This window comes from Aulonocara stuartgranti (genome assembly GCF_965226115.1).
Source record: "Aulonocara stuartgranti genome assembly, chromosome: 16".
Lineage (NCBI taxonomy): Eukaryota > Metazoa > Chordata > Actinopteri > Cichliformes > Cichlidae > Aulonocara > Aulonocara stuartgranti.
Genome location: NC_138952.1, coordinates 7,228,828 through 7,248,214, shown reverse-complemented (window position 1 = coordinate 7,248,214; position 19,387 = coordinate 7,228,828). Strand labels below are relative to the sequence as shown.

The following is a 19,387-nucleotide window of genomic DNA, read 5'->3' as shown; positions in this document are numbered from 1 at the left end:
AAGCGAAGTCAGACTGTAGTGGGAGACAGGCTGACATATTACTGAGAAGCAACTAGAAACATAACGAGAATCACCTCTCTAAGCTTTTCCTTTAAAATATCATCCACTAACAGAGTTGCTTTTTCTATATCATCTTCCATTACTAATGCTTGGCTTTCATGTAACTCTTGCACCTCAGTCACTTTCACCAGAAACACATAAGTGTTGAATCACGACTAACTTTGCTAATGCGGCTGGTGTTGGTGTGTAAATCCTGATGCATCCTACAGTGAGAGGGTTGAATGGACTTCTTCTTAAAAGTCAACATCTGGTGTGTGTAGCGAAAATTCAGTTGGAGTATTCCCTTCTTCTTTTCTCTTACATACTCGGGATCAGCAGCCTTATTTTGATTTTCCTCCTGCCTTTCTTCTTCTGCTTCTTTTTTTTTCTTCTTGTGCTTCCTGGTCATCTTGGCGCTCTGCTTCTCTTTCTGGCCTTTGAATCAGCCAGGTGTTCTGCCTTACCTGGACTTCTGCTGATGCGCTTCCTGATGAAGTGTTGAAAGTCTTGTCTTAAGCCTACACTTTTTTGGCCTTCCATCACTGTATGCTCTTCATGATCTCCCAGGCAACACAGAGGAGACTGAGTTGAGAAGTAGCAGAGAAGAGGAAGAAGTGGGTCCAGAGCAGCAACAAGAAATGCACGAGAAAGCCAAAGAGAATCATATGAGCTCTGATCTTCTCTGTAATGCTGCTGATGTTTCCACACTGAAAACATCCAGTGAAGAACAGCCTCAAGAAGAACAAGAGACATGCTTACCTGCAGAGAAAAACAACATTGCAGAAAATGGTCTCAGTGAGGACTTAAATGCAGAAATCAGTGACTCTCCTGGTACAGAACCCAGTAGCTTTGAGCTGAAAGAGATTGTAACAAGTCCTGATGTTCCAGAAACAGAAATGTCTGAGGAGGTTAATTTAAAAGAGACGAGTAGTCTAAATGTAGTCGAGACAGATGCCAAAAGTGTTAGTGTTGACACCAGTGAGGTGCAAGACAGCAAACAGGAAGCTGTTGAGAAAAGTAGTTTAACAAGTACTGAATTATGTCCTCAACAAAAAGTTGCAGATGTTGCTCCAAAAGAAGATTTAACCGATGAATCCGTTCCAACTGCTTCCAACATTGAAGCTCAACCTGAGCCTGAAAATGCAGAAGAGGCAGAGAACGATGAGGCAGAGGAAACGCCCAGTAAATCTCAGCCTCAGGGTACTCCTGCTTCAGGGAAAAAGAAGAAAAAGAAGAAGAGAGGCAAAAAGAAAGGAGGGGCTCAAGACGACAAGACCAAACAGAAAAATGAAACGGCGAATGAAAAGAAAAAAGACAAAGAACCAGCAGGAAGTAATGATGGATCTGCTGCAGAACTTACTGTTGATGGCTCTGTCACTCAAACCTTTAAGGAATCAAAGATGGATCCAGTCAAGGAAGAGCAGGACAAGCAAGAAACTGAGGAAGTCAATGCAGTGGAGCCGATCGAATCCAGTAAATGTAAAGAACAAACTGTTTCAAATGAGTGTCATGAAGAAGAAACTTTGGAAACAAACACAGTAGAAGAAGCAGAAATGGTAGTACCTGCTCAGGCCATTTGTGAAGCCCAAAAAGAAGTAACAGTGGATCATGTTAAGGATGAACAGAACCAGGGACAAACTTTAGAAACAAAGGCCACAGATACAGTAGAGGCAGAGGAACCTACTCAAAGTTTGTCTCATGCAGAAATTCTCGTGGAAACTGAAACAGACTCCAAAATTGATGATGAAGACACCAAACAAACTTTAGAAACCAACAAGATAGAAGAAATGGAAGAAGTATCACCTTCTGAAAACCCTTGTCAAACAGAAACGCTCAGCAAAGTAATAGTGGATGATGTTACAGAGGAACAGAATGAGGAACAAACTTTGGAAATAGAGACTGACAGGGCAGTAGAGACAGAAGAACCCACTGAAAGTTCTTCTCATTTGGAAGCCATCAAGGAATCAATAGAAACAGATTCCAAAGAGGGTGATCAAGAGGAGAAACCAATTTTGGAAGTAGAGACATTAGAAGAAGTGGAATCTGTGACCTGTATTGAAGACAGTGAAACTCCCAGTGAAACAATAGCAAATCACGTTACAGAAGAACAGAATGATGAAGAAACTTTGGAAACAGAGACTGTAGAATCAGTAGAGGCACTGAAAAGTGTTGAAACTCTTGAAGAATCCAGAACAGATTCTGAAAAAGATGAACAAGACCACAAGCAAACTTTTGAAACAGAGAAAGTACCGGAAATGGAAACGGCAGCAAATCCTGACACAGAGGCCAACATCTGTACAGCCGAACTCAATTCCAACAGTGCAGAAGGCACTGATGGCCTTGACAAAGAGTGTACGTCCAGTGTAGATGATCCTGAAAGGGTCGGTATCTCAACTGATGGTGATGCCATCCATACTGATCAAACAGAAGAGAAAGTAGAGGCTGCTGATGACAGGAAATCTGACAGCACGTCTAACAACACTGAAAACAGCCATGAAACGAGCAGCAACACTGAAGGAGAATCACACGTTGCAACCAATTGTGACGTTGCTGCCAATGACTCAGAGTCTGCTTCTGAGAGTAAAGACGACACATTCATCCTGCCACCGTCTGCTGATGACTCCCCTATTGGTTCATCTGACATGGAGCCATCCGAAGTTATAAACTCGGGTACAGATGACCCTCCCACTGACGTTACCAGCGAGGTTCCTGAGGAGTCCACTGATGGGGAGCCAAGAGCAGAGACTGAACAAGAATGTCCTCCTGCCATTGTCACATCTCCACGTCAGGATGGTGATAATTCAGAAAACAAAAATCTGGAAGAACCCAAAGATTTAGTTAATCCAGATGAAAAAAGCAACAGTTGTGATGGTGCATCATCAACAGAAAGCCCTGAAGCCTTAAGCACTGAGACTGCAGTGCAGGACGAAGAACTAAAGGTCAGTGCTGCTGTCGTGTTAGATACACCACAGGCTCCAAAAGAAGCTACTGAGACTGGTTCTTCAGCTGATCTGGAATCGGCTGTCGTGGAAGATCCCCAACATAAAAACGATCAACATGAGGAAGCGTCATCCTTGTCAACTGAGCAACCGCATGAATCCAACAAAGACCAATCTGAAAATAATAATCAGTTGGAGAGTGAAGGGGAAGAGGATGAGGAAGATGAAGGGCAGTCTTTTGATTTTGATGACATGGATATCGAAGCAGCTGAAGAATCGACTCGTTCCCAAAATCCAGAGCAGGAAGAAGTTGATGAGGGAGTTGAATTAACAGCAGATGAAACCAACGATGGGCTGTGCCAAAGTAATGCCGAGTCAAATGAAAACAAGCCAGCTGAAGGCAATGATGGAGGCAACCAGGCAGATAAAGACCCAGATATGGTGCCTCAAGAAGACCAGAACTCTGTGGCTCATGAGGAAGCTACCTCAGAAAAGGTGGAAAATGTGTGTGAAGAAGAGAAAAACACACATAAAGAAGAAGCCAGTGAAGAAGACCAGCCAGGCAAAGCTTCAGAGGAAGTCTCGAGCGCTGGAGCGCTGGGAGCTGTTGCAGAGAACATTAACCAGACTGTGTCTTCATCAGTAGAGGCAGGGATAGATGTGGTCAAGAATGCATTGCAGGGTGAAGATGCGAATTTACCAAATAGTGCAGACCAAGTGGGCAGCAATAAAGGGGCAGCACAGTCAGGGAAGGAGTCAAAGAAGGGTGGAAAGAAAGGCAAAGGAAAGGGCAAAGAGGAATGTAAGATGTCGTAGTCTACAGATGTGCTTAATATGCCTTTACTATTATTTTACTGATGTTTAGAAAGCGGTTTAAACCTCAAAGCACTTTGATTCTTTCCAAATAAATATTGATGTAAGTTTGTATATTTTCTTAATCTCTTTTCATTGAGCTCATTTGTGCAAACAAAACAATTTGTGGAAAGATGAAATTCTAAACTGTAAGGTAACTGTAGGTTTATACACATGGGCCATGATGCACTTGATATAACAGGTAACATTTCTTCAGATATTGATGCACATTTATTTTGCTGCTTGTACCATGTCACACATCTCTGATTATATTGCTCTCCAACGGTTCTGCTACAGCATCATTGCATCTCGGTGCAATTTCCGTCATCTACTTATGTCATGAGTCCACAACAAAAATAAATATTAATGGGTAATTGTTATTAAGACTTAAGCTAACAAGCTCGAATATGTTCTGTCCATGTCAGTGTTTAAATGAGTTTAAAGCCATTTTTGCTTTCACAAACTCTGCACAGAACATGTATGTTAGTGTCCGTTTCTTTTTTTTTTTTTTTTTTTTGGCACTAAATGGAAAACAACTTTGAAATGCTAATAAACACCCTGCTGTTACCTGTTTGAAATGTTGCTCTAAATAAATGTTTTTTAATGAGATTATTTTTAATTAGATATGTTCATTCTTCACATTTACACCTAAATATCATTTTTCTAGCTCATTGTGTGTTGTCATGCAGTGTGACTATAGTCCAGGAAGCTGTGTGCTGTTGCACTGACCCCTCCTCTCCACAGTTTGTGCATGCTAACACCCCCCTCCCATCCCTCACACACCACTCCATCACGCCCTCATTGGATGCCTGCTCTGTTGCATGCATCAACCCCAGCCCCCTCCCTATCATCTCTCCGGGTCCTCCCACCCCTGGTATGTGATCTTATTTTCCTTTTTAAGATGGAACAAAGTCGTTGTAATTATTAAACAGTTGCAAATATGCTGCGATTCTTTTTTTTTTTTTTTTTTTTTTTTACCTAAAACATGTGCTTTAATTTCAGAGATTCGCCTGAGGAAACTGGTGGATGAGCGTGAGAAAATGATAGAGCAGGTGAACAGGTTTATATTTCTATAAGTCTGTCTGGCACATCTGTATGAATCTTACTTCTCCAGTTGCACCAGCGCCTCCGGTGTCTTGTTTTAAATTCATCGTTTGTTTTGTACAGGTAAAGAAACTAAAAGCCCAGTTGGAACAGAAAACTCAGAAGAACGGCACAGACACCAGCCCAGACGCTGAAATTATTGAAAATGGAAACGATCCAAACATAATGGAATTACAGAGTAAGTCAAATAAATCAGAAACAGCCTGCTAGTTTTTAAGTTCGTGTCTGTGATTTAAAAAAAAAAAATTAATCTCTTTTTAAATTCCTTCTAGGGGACTCCAACAGGCAGATCAGCGAGTTGAAGTTCAAACTTGTGAAGGCAGAGCAGGAAGCGACGGCATTAGAACAAAATGTAAGCAGATAAAAATTATTAAATATACTATGTGTGTTTTATTTTGAAATTTCAGCCACTGCTAATCAGCTAGCTCATTTCTCTCTCCCTGCATGCAGGGAAGGTCTGTGTTTAAAGGCCCCCAGTGTCAGATGGCTCTTTGTGATTCTTTGGTTCTCTGGTCAGACCCCAACTCCTTATTCTGCTCTCCATCTACATGTAGCATTGGATTAACAAATTCTCCACCTGTATGTGGGGTTCCTGATGGGGAGCTGAAGCTCACCATCTGCAGTTTAAAACTCACTGGAGAGGGAGCTGAACCAGTAAAACAATGAACTAACCAGTCTGACAAACACAAGATGAAATGAGCTGGGGCTTCTGCTTAGCACTAGCTGGATCTTGAAAGTAAAAGTTGAAAACATTTCAGACTTAATCTCTCAAACATATTTTAATTGGCTTTTCAAGTATGGAGTGTCAAAGTTTTTAAATTTTCAAAATAAAATGCTTGCTTTTAGCACCTTTAAAGACTTAAATGCTGAGCTTTAAATCATGGATTTTCTTTGTTGTGCAGGTGACCAGACTCGAGGGTCAGGTGACGCGCTACAAGTCTGCTGCCGAGAACGCTGAAAAAATTGAGGACGACCTGAAGGCCGAGAAACGGAAACTCCAGAGAGAGGTAGAGTATCGTTTTCTCACCCCAGAATTACAAGCTGGATAATCTAAGAGGCTCTAATTCAAAGATAATCTGTTCTCTTTCCTCCTGTTCAATCCAACAGCTGCGATCGGCACTGGACAAGATTGAGGAGCTCGAGTCCAACAACAGCCACCTTTCTAAAAGACTGGAGAAGATGAAGTCCAGCCGCGGCATGGCGCAGACTCCATAGCACCAACTGCAAGCAGCAGCTTCATCGTGATTTTAACCAAAAACTGGCTTAAAAAGGGAATCATCCAGTTTTCTGGGTTTCTCTTTCAGCTGCCTAATAGCAACTTTAATAAAACACAAAAAAATCACAGTTATCCACAGAATAGAGAACACCAACAAGCCATGTGCCATTTCTTTGTTTTCTTTCCGATGAGTGTTTTTCGTAGCATCATGCACACACCCAGAAAGTACATGAAGGAACTGAGGGGTGCGCCCGTTCGTGTACTTTCATTGTGACTGTGGTTGAACCAGAACCGGGCCCACAAAATGTTGCGCTTCCTCCCCCAACTCTCTGCTGCTCTTCACCGAGACGTTTCTTCTCCTAAGTCAAACTGAGGGAAGAGACATTCAGGACGGTGCACGGCGCCGTTAGCGACGGCTCAGACTGTTACCTTCAGCTTCGTGTTGTTGTTTTTTTTTTCTTTTTGCATCCAAAGCCAAACTAGTTTTAAAATTGGGTTAAAGTCTGGGTGTTTGTCAACTATGCAAGATGGTTTTTGTAGCACCTCAAACATGATCTGATCATTCAGAACATTTTTGGAGTTTTTCACGTAGCCAGCAGTTTACTGAAAGTTTTTGCCCACAGCGTGTATCCGTCTCCTTCTGGGAAACAGTCGTATCTCGGAGCTTTTTCCTGCTTCACGTAGTCGGTCACTGGTTGGCTCTTGTGCACTCACGTAAAGGCTGAGACTTACTGACGAAATGTGACGACAGGGACTCACAAAGCGGTGTTAGCAGGAGATACAGAGCACACTGGGGAGATGCTGCTTCACTGTTTACAGAGCTTTAAACTGTTTGTAAGGAAGCAAAGAACTGTAACCTTCGTGCAATAAAAAATTTAAACTGAACCATTTGCTGTTTTTCTATTTAGATGTGCTTTTAATGCACTGGTAGCATGTTTGCGATCATCGTCATGCTGAAAAATGAAGCTGTTGTCGATCACAGGCTTGCCAGATGGTACTGAACGTCGCATCAAAATCTGACTGTACTTTTCCTTGTTAAGTCCATCAGTTTTGACATCTCCAACACCACTGACTGAAATTCAGCTTCACACCATAACAGAGTGTTTTATATTCCTTCAGAATAGCTTCTTACATCGACCTGTCCACTGAGAGCATTTCTGACCAGGCTTCAGTGGAAACTAGACTTTCAGCTGATGCATTTCTCACGTCCTGTGTCAGGTGTTTGCTGGAATTGTTTCTGTTTCTTAAAAACATGCTTTTCAGATACTGTTCATCTGCTACATATAGGTCTTTAGGCCTGCCACTTCTTTTGTCAAGTTTCTTCAAATTTTTCTGTTAACCTGTTGTCTTTGGCATCTTTTCTGACAGGCTGCGAGTAAAAGAATACCTAAAGATAAAATACAACTTGCCGTTGGCACATTACCAGTTAATTTCTTTAGCTAGGTGCCTAGCATTAATTGTCCTAAATAACAAATAAGTCAAAAAATACTGGCCAACACTAGTTCTACCCCTCAGCCTCATAGGAGATTAATACATCACCTTTTTCTAAAGTTATGATTTTCAGAAAAACCTTGAGGTTAAGGTCACTTAGATTCGAACTTGTCTGAGATTTTTAGTAGCTGCACCTATGGTGTCACTTTGAAGTTCGTACGTCATTTGGTTCTCACATTATCGCATTCGCAAACTTGGGTGTCTGCTCGTCTGCCCGGCAGGTTGACAACAATACCTCATCAGCCTTTTACAGCCAAAGGGTAATAATGGAAATGGTCAGGCAGTAGGACTGGACTGAAAATGAGTGAAAAAGCAGCCAAGCAAAACTCTTAGACAGACCTTTAGAGAGCTGGAGGACCATTGTTCACACCCACTTTAAAAATTTACAAGAAAGTCTGACTCCTTAGAAGCAAAATATAAGAGTCTGCTCAAGACTTTTGCACAGTATTTTATCTCTCTTCATGTATCACCACAAACATGGTCAAGCTGTCAATTGCCATTCAGAAGTGGCCACACCCCTTTCCATTCAGTCTTTAAGCTTTATTAAAGGAATAAACAGGTGAGCTGCATCCATGTTTCCTCTGTGGACTGTCTCATTTTTCAGCTCCACTTTCAATTTTTTGTACACAACACACAGTCAAACTATCAACAGTCGACCTCCCCGCTGAGCAAAGCAGTGCTGCTTTACTGGATACTTCACATGTCTCAGAACTCATCCAGGTTTAGTAAATGGACTGCTGGGTAATGTAGAGTTCTGCTCCGCGTCTATTTTCCCGTCGCAGTACGTCCTCTTCTGAATGCGCTGAATCATGCGCCGCCCGTAGAAGTCCCGATACTCTGCTGGCAGTTCATCCAGAGTGTGAAGCGCCCTCTCCAGGGCCTGAAGCGCTCGCGTTGCAGCCACGGGGTCTTTGTTACCGTACGGATCCTTCTTGTCGTAGCTGTCTGCAGGTAGATGGCGCCAGAAGATATTAACGCCCACTCCAAACTGCAGAGCGAGCGTGTTGTGAAACCACAGAGCTGTGGAAAACAGGGACGCTGGGTTCAGTCGTGTTTCATGTTTGGCTGTAGGAGGAATGAAGCACTCCACCTACCGGGGATGAAAAGCAGATCTCCGGGCTCCAGCACGCACTCGTATCTCTTTGCTCTCACAAACTTAGGAAACCGCTTCAGATCGGGGGCGTCAATGTCCAAAACCTCTGACTTATCGCCTAATGGGAAACAATGAGAAACACGCTGCTAACCAAGCTCATGCCTGTTGGTGGATAACTTTAACCTGCGTCTTCAAAAACCAACATTTAGCAACCTGAATGCTAAACCAGTAGGTACTTGTTCTTCTAATGTGTTCGAGAAGATCCTGCAGATATCTCCCAAAACAGGCAACTCATGGCAGAATCATCTGCAAAACCTCTTCATGTGATTTTGGTGCCAACTGTCCCTTTACTAAGAGTGGACACAGTACATGTGATACTTTTTCAGCATTAAACCTAACAGGAAGTCCTGTTTTTTTTACAGCCACTAACCTGACAGGTAGAGGTGCAAAGCATCCTGGGGGCTGTAGAGGACCACTCTCTTTGTTCCGGTCACCTGAGCCAGCAGGTTGTCCATCACCTAAAGAAACCAAAGTGCAAAAAACCAAGAAGAAGGGACCGTGCATGTTTAGAAAAATACACCGACAGTCCTGCAACAGCTACCTCTGAAACTCACATCGTAGTGCGTCCACAGCTGCAGACCACAGGAGCTGATGCGGAACACGCTGGAGAAGAACTGCTCAGGTTCAAAGAAGTCAGGTGTGTGAAAGTCCTCCGCCAAGCCCGGGAACTGTTTGCTGAGCTCAGCCGGTTCCTGCAGGAGAGAAGAGAAAGCTCCTGTAGTTACGACTTGCAATGTACACCCCAAAAAAGTCATCAGGCTCCATTCTTTGTGAGATTGAAAGTCTTCTTTGTACCTTTCGGACGTCCTCCCCAAGCGAACGAAGGTAGTAGCTCTCATCCTGAAACCAAACCCAGCAGTTTCTCATTAAAAGAATACATTTGTGTATTTTATTACGTGCTCTCTGATCCTCACCTCACACAGGAAGAAGTCAGAGTGTTTCTTCTCTGATGCTCTTCTCACAAATTCATTAAATGGCAGAGTCCTGTCAACGTGGAGCACATGACAAGTGTGGAGATTTATTGCTGTCTGTGTGTTTACATCTATCACTGTGAGGACGTATTGGCTCTTTGTAGCTTTAAAGAGCTGTGTGACACTCAGAGCTGGTTTAATAAAATGCTCTATTCTTAAAAAGCAATACAAACTTGTGTGTGTGCACGTCAGCTTACTTGTAGGCAAAGTTCTTGTGAAGGAAATCCATCTGGGGCACCGTGGACACATGAATCTTTACCTCCTTGTCTCCTCCTTTTTCTCCAAGATAGTCAACTGTCCACTTCTCCAGACAGGGACCCAGAGACACGCCTCTGAGAACAGCCGGTTGACGCTGCAGGGATAACAAACCCGAGGAAACACTTCACTCCAGTCTTTATTACTGATTTCAAATTAACGTGCCTACGATCCAAAAGTTAAGCAATTTACTTGACCCCCACTGGACAATTGAAGATAACACAGTCCAATAGCAATAAAAACTTTTTCTCTGTACCAACATGATGATCCTTTAAAGAGCTAATTGATAAAAACCGGCATATGTCAGCATGGTGTGCAGTGTGTCCTTAAAAAAATGAAAAAAAAATGGACAAGTGGAGGACAAAAGAAGAAGCAGTTTCAGCGGCAGTTGCAGTATACAGTGTGTTAGGTGGATGAGTTGTACAGGGAGATGGTCACAGGCAGGAATGATTTCCTGTGTCGTTCAGTGGTGCTTTTGGACTAGACTGAAACTTCATCCAAAGAAGAGCTTTGGATGTCCTTCAAGAAACCTGGAGAACTATTTCTGAAGACTACTTAAAGAAAGCTGCCAAAGAGAGTTCAGGCTGTATTTCGGAATAAAGGTGGTCAGAAAAATGTTGAATTTAAAGTTTGTTAGAATTATACAAACTCCGTTTTTGCCTTATAAAATGTGTTTTATACACATTTGAATACACATACACATGTGTGTATTTGAATAAATTGCTGCCCCTATTTGCCATGTTCTGGGCAAAATACAAAGAAATCAGGGATGGCTGAGACACTGCACAACACTGTGTGCATAAAAACTTCCCTGATAGCAGTGAAGTATTAGTAACAAAGTCCAAGTTGATTGTTTTTACTGTGAAAGTTTTTCAGTTGTCTTGCATTGTGTCTGGAAAAGCTTCACACTTTTTCACAACCAAATTAAACCTCAGCCTAAACAATTTGTTAGCTTGAATGCTGAAGATCAGCTCTTTGATTTTAGGAGGGAGAGGAAGTGAAATATACTTTCTCAGCCCTCACATCCCTTCAGAATAAACGTCCGTTTACCTAGATTAGGATATAAATCATTCAAATTATCTCTAGCTGCGTCATTAAAGCAAACTACACGTAAATGAATCGATAATAATGATCCAATACATAATTCATGTGATTCTCCATAAGGAGCACTTTCAGTATTTAAGAAAATTTTGATGTTAAAACTTGGGTATTTTTTACTTTTATAGTGTATTTTCTGTGGCAATAAGAAGTGGCTGGATTCTTTTTATAGAGCAAGCTGTAGTGGGGAATTAAATATGTACGAGCGAGTGTGATGGTGCTCATGTGAACTGCTGCTGTCTCTTTTTCCTGCGGCCCTGCCCTCGTGCAGTGAAGCACATCCGTCTCACCTGTGGATAAATGTTCCTCAGAAACACCTCCCTGTCTACTGCTGCGAAGACCGGCACAGGTATTTTCTCCTGGAGCTCCATTTAACATGATTTGACGTAGAAAGTCTTCAGTCAGTGATTGTAAACACTCACACTGGGTGTTACGTTATCAAAGTTCCCCATAGAAACGAAAAATAACTGTAAAAGTTGGCTTTAAAAGAAAAGCGGAATAAACTTTAAATTATTCGTAACTGCTAGGCTTATTTTAATGATATTAAAAAAACTGCGTCACTGTGTGTTTTATGAATATCTGTTTGCAGGTTTTTAATGTGTGACGTGTTTCTAACCGGAAGATAAAAGAGGATGGACAAGAAAGCTTCGCCCAGAGCAGATATGGGAAAAGACCGTCCACTTCCTGTTAATTCCATTGTACATAAACTAGCTGTGGGTCAGCAGGAGGAGCAGCAGAGGACGCACTCAGGCTGGTCCTTAATATAAATGATCATAAAACAAAAAAGCCCATGTTTGTTTGTTTGTTTATTTTCACAAATAGAGCATCAATAGTGTGTCTCACCTAGATAAAAATGACGCTTATGTCCGTTAGCTTTTCTTACGGGAAGCCGATTTGCTCACAAAACGCTAGCATTTTGCTAATGCGTGCTGATTGGTCGGTTATTCCTCAGTAGTTCCAGTTTCCAAGCGATAACTAAATATTGGAAAGGTCGGTAAGCCAAAGGAAAACGTTTACCCCGTTAAACTGACAATGTTGGCTACAAACGTTAGATGCCTATCTAGCGAGCGCCCCCTATGAAGTCCCGAAGTTCAAAGAATGGCAGTTCTTCACTTTATCAGACGCTCTCTGGCTTCAGCAAACCTACGGAAAAAGATGGCGCTGCCCATGTTAAGAGGTTGTTTCAGGTTGCAGTCAACATTTAGCTTCAATCGCCTGTTTTTAAAAGAGCGACTCGTCCTGAACCGGCTCGGTAACAGGCGACTACCTCCCTGTTCTCCCGCCGCTGTCGCGGCAGCGGTCCGTCGCTATAGCTCGGACCAGGGAGAGCAGAAGCACCAGAAGGTGGTGGTGGTCGGCATCCCGAACCCCTTCATCTGGTTCCGCACCCGGATTTACTACTTCCTTATCAGGACGTACTTCGACAAAGAGTTCAGTATAGAGGAGTTCACGGAGGGGGCGAAGCAGGTGAGTGGAAGGCTGAGCTGCAGAGCCCAGATTTCCTCCGTGCTGTGTGTTAATGTGTTATTAATGATGGTGTGCTGTTTTCTGCAGGCCTTCTCTCATGTTTCCAGGCTGCTGTCACAGTGCCAGTTTGAAGCCTTAGAGGGCCTCGTAGCTAAAGATGTGAGTGCGCTAAATACACCCGCATCAGGCACAAATTCACTTGGTAACAGAGGAGAGGACCACAGGAAATGAGAGCATCGGTGGGCTGTTACAGAGCTTAAAGAAAATGTTGCTAAAGTAGCATAAACGTGCAAGAGCTTTAACGTTATAATTTGTTTAAAGTACCTGCAGTAAATTATGCAGAGTCGTTTAATGCACTAAAACAGGAGGAAGAACTGAAGATCGTCATTAGGAGTAACCAGGATTAGAAATGAGTACATCAGAGGGTCAGCTCAGGCTGGGCTGAGATGATTTGGACGTGTGCAGAGTAGGGCTGCCACGATTAGTCGACTAGTCACGATTACGTCGACTATCAAAATCGTCGACGACTGATTTAATAGTCGACGCGTCATTTGAAGCTTTGTAAGATCCCAAAAGCAGGAATAAGTAGCAGGATTTAAGAGTGTAATAACGGACTGAAACAGAAGATGGCAGCACTGCATGTACAAGGATGCCAGCTGCCGTTAAACCCCGAAGAAGAAGAAACTGTGTCCCAGAATTCATAGCGCGGCCCAGCGCAGTTGTCAACAATGGCGGCAGCTAGTTAGTTTTAATATTACTCTTATTATTCTTTCTGGGTCACAAAATAAACGTTTAACATATTTTCAGGCGAGAATGTAGCTGTGTAAACCTCAAATATCTGCTCAGTTTATCAAGACACCACATATTTTCAAAAGCGCTCCGACGTTTTCGGAGGCGTCTGTTACCCACTAGCTCGATAGCTAGCCGGGGGCCATGAGAGCACCGGACTCCCGGCAGATCGTTTTCAAACCCACCGCCCTACTCAGGTTAAACATATACAAGTCACTTAGATAACTTAAAAATGTTATTGTTTGGCTTTTTTCAGTATTTTATTTGTTCCTGAGTAAATCGGCTGAGTTTATTAAACTCCACCGAAACAATCTGCACATTTAATTAGAATTCAATTAACTATCATCTTGTCTTTATTTTTAGTTAGCACAGACCTTAAACACTTAAAGCTGTAAGCTAATGATAGTTATATAAGAGCAGATGCTGCTGGTGCAATAAGCTGTACTTTTATGTTCAATGGATGATGATCTGATTAGTCGACTAATCGCAAAAATAATCGGTGACTAGTCGACTATCAAAATAATCGTTTGTGGCAGCCCTAGTGCAGAGGAGGGACAGTGGATATACTGGGCAAAGGATGTTGAATAAAGAATTGTCATGGATGTAGTGAAGGAGGACAAGATGAGGGTTGGTGTGACAGAGGAGGATGCAGGATATGGGGTGAGGTGGATGCAGATCCATCTATTTGCTGTGGCAACACCGTTTCTGTTTACTGCACAGTGAACTTACCACATCAGACTGCCACAGCCGGTCTGAACCAGCTCTGAAGCTGGAGATGTCCACATTAATAAACCCTGTTAGGGGACTATTAATGTGTGGGAATGTGGAAGTGTCGTTGTTTAGCTCTGTGGGATAAAAAATTTGCCATATGACTTATTTTTATTTTGTTCTAACTGATAAACATTGGATGAAGCAGGGCTGGAAGGTAAAATGATCTCACAAAGGTTGGGCTGCGGCAGGCCCAGAGGACGGCAATTCAGGAAATTACCACAATCGCCAAGAGATCGTGGCTGTCACTGAAGTGTGAAGGGCTGCCAGTCACCCTGCAATCACCCAGGTCTGATTACACTGCAGGGTATCTTGTGATAAGAGGCCGGGGTGTAAACAAAAGATGACGTGAGGTACTATTGGAAACATACCCGAGTTGTCAGCAACATCACCCTATCAAGTCCTATTAAACAAACAGAGACACTATGGAAAAGTTCACTCCTGTTTCCTCTCTGGACAAATCTGCTTAGTTGTTGTTTCACTGGTTGGTGAAGTTCTGTTAAAGAGTATCGTGCTGAGGGATTTTTGTTTTCTCTGACTGAGAAAACAAGGATAGTACACCTTCTCTGGGTGGTAAACAGTCGGTCACATGACCATAGGAGCATACCCTCCTCGAACATGACGACCTTCACGCTTTATTCATAACTGAGACCGTGAACTCATCTGGAAATTACTGCTGTCACAGAGCGAGGTAACTAATCGCTGTGCAGACTTATTTACAGTCAGACAAGCAGAGCAATCGCCCCCTACTGGCCATCAAAAGGAATGCAGGTTTAAGGCTTAGCATTGGCTTCATTTTATTACACCTGTCCATCTTTTAGACTGACTGCTAGTTTGTGTTTTGTGCTTCAGGTAGAGAGCAGAGTAGCAGAAGGTTTGACAGAATAGAGACGTATGAAGGACATCTGTGTCCTTCTAAGTGCTTCTAAAATACTGTAAGGTGATTTAGATAGATTTAAATCACCTTAAGAGACTCCAGAGTAAGACTAACTCCTCAGGTTCAGGGCTTTGCTACTAAATATGCAATAATCAAAACATCTGGCCTTGTTTTAAAAGATAAACTCAGGATTTTAAAGGCTTTTTATTTTGCTTGTTCTAAATTTCTCAACCATACAGCTGATTGGGAAGCTGGAGGAAAAGTGCAACCTGCTGCCTTCCGACTATAAGAAAGCACTGTCTGCAGAGCCCGATGAGATCATGTACACAACCCCCGGGGATGTGGGAATCTTCTACGATGACAACGGTAAGCATGAAGTGTCAGGATTACTGGCAGGGTAAGACTGTCTGAAAGGCCTTAAACCTGCTTGTGAGTTTCCTCTGAAGTCTGAGGACTCAGACTGTGCTACAGACATCCAACCACCCACAACACACCCCAAAGAAAGAAGCACTGAGAGGCCTTTTAAGGTTTTGATAAGTTGACTCCCCCTCGTGCTTCACAGTGGTTTGATCCAATCACAGAGAGACAGACGCTGGAAAAGATGAGAAGCTCGGGTGTGGGGCGGGGGCTTCACGGTCACTTTGCTTCCTATTTTGGCGTCTTCTATTCAAGACATGTGGATGTCTTTTCTGACTTGCAGCAAGTCTGCAGACGTTAGTATAAATGTTTACGAGGCTGTGATGATGTCACAGTTGGCGTGTGCAGCTGCGAATGCTGTGATCATAAAGAAGGTTTAAAACTGGGGTGACGTGTTCCTTCCTTAAGATGAACATGCACCATGTTTGTTTTCTTTTTTTTTTCTTTTTTTTTCTTTTTTTTTTCCGCCTGTCCCATTTGGTTCTTTAGCCATCAGAGTTGTTGTCTGAAGACCAACAAGGATACCCAATGGATTTACTTTGCCAAATGGATCATCGTGGCATTGCCGTATTGGTCCATTTGGTCGATCTTTGTTTTTATTATTTATTATATTTTATTTTCAGATGTTACAGACGGGACAGACATGAGTGAGAGATAGGAAAGGGAGAAAGAAAGAGGAAGGAAAGGAAAAACAGAAGGGGAGAGGGACAGTGAGAGAGGGGGGGAGAAAAAAAATAAAAATCTCCTGGATCATCTGTTGAGAGAAGAATAGAAAACAAGCAAAAAAAGACAAAAAAAAACCAAAAACAAAGCAACATACTAAACACAACACCATCGCATTAATCTAGCTAAGTGTAAACAGCAGTAAATACTAAATATTCAATGTTGTTGTGCAGCACGCAGGACAGATGTGCTTCGAAGTAGCAGCCAAGAAAGGTGTAATTTGGGTCTACGAGCAGTGAACACCCGTGTGAATACCTGTGTGGATCAGCGCGCTTGTATTCCAAAGGTTTCTCCATGTAACGATCTGCTAGGGAGTGTGGGGGGGCCACAGCCCCGTCCTCCAGGGTGTGAAGCAGGTATGGAGGAGATCAAAACTCCAGACATCCAGAGGCCCCCAGAACACAAGAAACCATGGAAGACCAACAGAGGGGCAGCCGCGCCACTGTTCCAGTAAGAGCTGAGGAGAGTCCCAGATGAGGGTTCACTCAGCAGCCGCGGAGCAGAAGCCAGGGGGAGTTGCAGTGACGCGCCCGTGAGCTCCGCCGGCCGCCAGCTGTGCCTGAGTGACCGGGCCCCAGGCCGAGAGGCCGGGGGCACCCCACCCCCGAAGGGGCCCGAGCGAGCCCCAGGCTCCAGGCCCCGATAAGCGGCCGCCAAGGAGTGAGCCGGTGTGTACCTGGACGCCCACCCCCAGACACAAAGAACCACCAACGCACCAACACCTGAGGGAGTCCGCCACCGGCAGGGGAAGTGGTGGTAGGTGGAGATAGGCCTCCAAACCTTGGAGGGCCTGAGGTGTCCCCAGAGAGCCATGTTTGTTTTCACTGGTACAACAAAGCCTCAGATACTGTATTAGTCCACAGCTGAAAATAGTCCCCAGCAAACACTCTTGTTGTGGTTGTGGTGGACTGCTGAGTGCAGCAGTAGGAAGCTTTAAATACAGAAATAGATGTGTATACTTGTTATACACTATATCACCAGTACGTACGTTATAGTGAGCACTCACTCACCCATCCAAATCAGTCACTTCCATGTCCACGGGAGTATAAAATCAAGCACCTAGAATGGATTCGAGAGGGGGGAGCTCACGATCAATGATCTGAAATGGGTTTCATGGTCGAGCAGCTGTATTTGCTGTATTAGAGCAGGGGAGACTTGTTCTCTGGAGTGATGGATGACACTTCTTCTTCGACACCTACCGCTAAACTCAGACTCATCCATCGGATTGATGGAGGAGTTTGGGCCAGGTGACAGTACTTGTCTGACTGCATTGTACCAAGTGTAAAGTTTTGTGGAGGGGGGATTATGATGTGGGGCTGTTTTTTAGGAGATGACCTCAGCCTTTTAGTTCAAGTGAAATGAACTCTTATTGCTGCAGCATACCAAGATGTTTTTGTCAATTTTATGCTCCCAACTTTGTGGGAAGGCATAGGCATGGCTCCTCCTGTTCCAACATGACTGCGCACAAGTGCAAACAGCGAGGTCCATAAAGACATGGATGAGCGAGTTTGGTGTGGAAGAACTTGACTGGCCTGCACAGAGTCCTGACTTTGAGACTGTGAGCCAGGCCTTCCTGTCCAACAGCAGTATCTGAACTCACATATGTGCTTCTTGGAGAATGTCCAAGCCGTGGGCCAACATATTAAACCCTATTGATTAAGAATGGGATGTAACGCAAGTTCATATGTGTGTGAAGGCAGACAGTGAATATTTTTGGCAACATAGTGTATATGTGCAATGAGATTTACCTGTATAAATAAAGGTGGAAATGAACTGTTTACGTTTCCAGGTAGGAAGTTTGTCAGCATCCTGATGCGTTTCTGGTATCTAACGAGCGCACGCCTTCCCGAAGACTCCATGGAGGGAACTCGTATCTTCCAGATGGCCATTGGAGAAGGAGAACCAGAAACTAAGAGACTGCTTACTGCAATTTATGAGTGAGTATCTTTTTTTTTTATATTTCTGTACATTTTTCAGTTACTTGGAGTCATTCTGATCTTTCCTTTTACCTCTCTGACAGATTCCAGAGGGAGTTTACTAAAGGAGTTCCTCCAGACTGGACCATCACCAGGATAGAGCACTCCAAGCTTTTGGACTGAGGCGGTGTTGAAAGAAAAATAGTCACAGCTCAAGATTATCCACACAGGGGGGAGTGAGACACAGCTCCTCAATGAAAAGGACTAAGTTGGATTTTTCCACAATTTACTTAAGCAAAGACACAGGAGCCAATCACAGCCGCTCTACTAAATACCACCTTGGACTCCTGGTTTGTTTCCTCGCTCTTTCATAACGTAGAAATTAGAGTTTCAAGCCTGATTTGGCTTGTAACCCCTGCTCTCAAAAGTCGAACACTTTCAGGAAGAAAGTGTTATCTTCCAGTTAACAGTCATGTGATCCCAGATGGGTGGGGTCTTCAGACAGATTAACAGCGACCAGCTGATTTGAAATGAATACATTGTGATGGTGCTGATGCGATAAATGTCTCCCAGCTCAATCTGACCTAAGTCTGACGAAGTGACTGAAACCACTGAGATTTTTTTAATCTTTTTTCAGTCGTTGATCTGCTGCTGTGTATTCTCATCTTTAAAAGCTGAACGCATTATGAGATTAAACACTTCATGTGAAATCATTCCTTGAGAGAAAACACTCACTGTTTTTCAGAGAAGACCGACCGACATCTGCTTCTGTAACTGTGGAGCTGCGATCAGGATGTATGTGGCATTTTTTTTCGTTTTTGTTTTTTGTCTCTGATTTATTTCCTGACCCTTTGCCTTCAGGAGTTTTTGGAGTATGAACCTGCTGTACATGTGTCTCTGATGGTTAAGGCAGCTTCACAAAGCTGCAGCAGACTCGGTTTTATTAAAGATTTGAGGAATGAAGTGTATGCTGCTCCTGTGCAGTTTATGACGCGTTTGTTGGTATATATGATGACAGCATGTTTGTGGATGTTCTAGGTTTTTAAAAAATAAACAAAACTATTGGAGAGGGGTGGGGTTTTTTTTTTGGGTTTTTTTAAGGAAAGACTACATTTCCAAAATTACAAAACTGAAACCTTTTAAATAAGAAAAATCTAAAGTTTTTCTTAAAATTTGTGATTTCAATCGCAGAATTAGTAAAACATTTTATTTTTTTAGATTGTTTTCATATATTCGTTATTATGTATATAGATTTTAATTTAATTATTAACATATTTTAAAATTTTCTGCTTCAAAAGTATAGCCTAGCTGA

At 43.0% G+C, this 19,387-nt stretch overlaps 3 protein-coding genes across 10 annotated transcripts in view; 2 read left to right on the top strand and 1 right to left on the bottom strand.

The window, feature by feature from the left end:
- Positions 1 to 7,035, top strand: part of lrrfip1a (leucine rich repeat (in FLII) interacting protein 1a) — a 50,240-nt gene extending 43,205 nt beyond the window's left edge. For 6 of the 7 annotated variants that reach the window (XM_082507156.1, XM_082507155.1, XM_082507153.1 and 3 more), the window contains one exon: positions 607 to 4,491. In XM_082507156.1, the coding sequence (XP_082363282.1) occupies positions 607 to 3,794 (3,188 nt within the window). In that variant the 3' untranslated portion in view covers positions 3,795 to 4,491. Of the gene's footprint in view, positions 1 to 606; positions 4,492 to 4,832; positions 4,883 to 4,997; positions 5,113 to 5,206; positions 5,287 to 5,836; positions 5,942 to 6,041 lie in introns of those variants that run through there. The other variant, XM_082507158.1, reaches the window with a different exon arrangement.
- A 1,039-nt stretch (positions 7,036 to 8,074) lies between these two features.
- Positions 8,075 to 11,581, bottom strand: tyw5 (tRNA-yW synthesizing protein 5). The gene is made up of 8 exons (XM_082509392.1): positions 11,409 to 11,581; positions 9,963 to 10,117; positions 9,709 to 9,778; positions 9,590 to 9,634; positions 9,349 to 9,486; positions 9,165 to 9,252; positions 8,736 to 8,852; positions 8,075 to 8,661 (listed from the first exon to the last, which is right to left on the bottom strand). The coding sequence occupies exons 1-8, from the start codon at positions 11,487 to 11,489 to the stop codon at positions 8,354 to 8,356; spliced, it is 1,002 nt and encodes a 333-aa protein (XP_082365518.1). The 5' UTR covers positions 11,490 to 11,581; the 3' UTR covers positions 8,075 to 8,353.
- Positions 11,582 to 11,808: 227 nt separating this feature from the next.
- maip1 (matrix AAA peptidase interacting protein 1) lies at positions 11,809 to 19,142 on the top strand. Of its 2 annotated transcripts, XM_082509393.1 has the most exons (5): positions 11,995 to 12,585; positions 12,673 to 12,744; positions 15,259 to 15,385; positions 17,949 to 18,096; positions 18,180 to 19,142. In XM_082509393.1, the coding sequence occupies exons 1-5, from the start codon at positions 12,217 to 12,219 to the stop codon at positions 18,256 to 18,258; spliced, it is 795 nt and encodes a 264-aa protein (XP_082365519.1). In that variant the 5' UTR covers positions 11,995 to 12,216; the 3' UTR covers positions 18,259 to 19,142. The 2 variants fall into 2 exon arrangements, with proteins under 2 accessions (XP_082365520.1, XP_082365519.1); XM_082509394.1 differs by lacking the exon at positions 12,673 to 12,744 and having other exon boundaries at positions 11,809 to 12,585.
- Positions 19,143 to 19,387: the final 245 nt, after the last annotated feature.

What these genes read in the sequence shown, in the direction of transcription:
- tyw5 (XM_082509392.1), bottom strand. Translation starts at nt 11,489, where the DNA reads ATGGAGCTCCAGGAGAAAATACCTGTGCCGGTCTTCGCAGCAGTAGAC. An exon ending in CTGACTTCTTCCTGTGTGAG is followed by an intron (nt 9,635 to 9,708) that starts GTGAGGATCAGA and finishes GTTTGGTTTCAG; the next exon opens with GATGAGAGCTACTACCTTCG. An exon ending in AGCTGTGGACGCACTACGAT is followed by an intron (nt 9,253 to 9,348) that starts GTGAGTTTCAGA and finishes TGGTTTCTTTAG; the next exon opens with GTGATGGACAACCTGCTGGC.
- maip1 (XM_082509393.1), top strand. Translation starts at nt 12,217, where the DNA reads ATGGCAGTTCTTCACTTTATCAGACGCTCTCTGGCTTCAGCAAACCTA. An exon ending in AGGGCCTCGTAGCTAAAGAT is followed by an intron (nt 12,745 to 15,258) that starts GTGAGTGCGCTA and finishes TCAACCATACAG; the next exon opens with CTGATTGGGAAGCTGGAGGA. An exon ending in CTGCTTACTGCAATTTATGA is followed by an intron (nt 18,097 to 18,179) that starts GTGAGTATCTTT and finishes CCTCTCTGACAG; the next exon opens with ATTCCAGAGGGAGTTTACTA.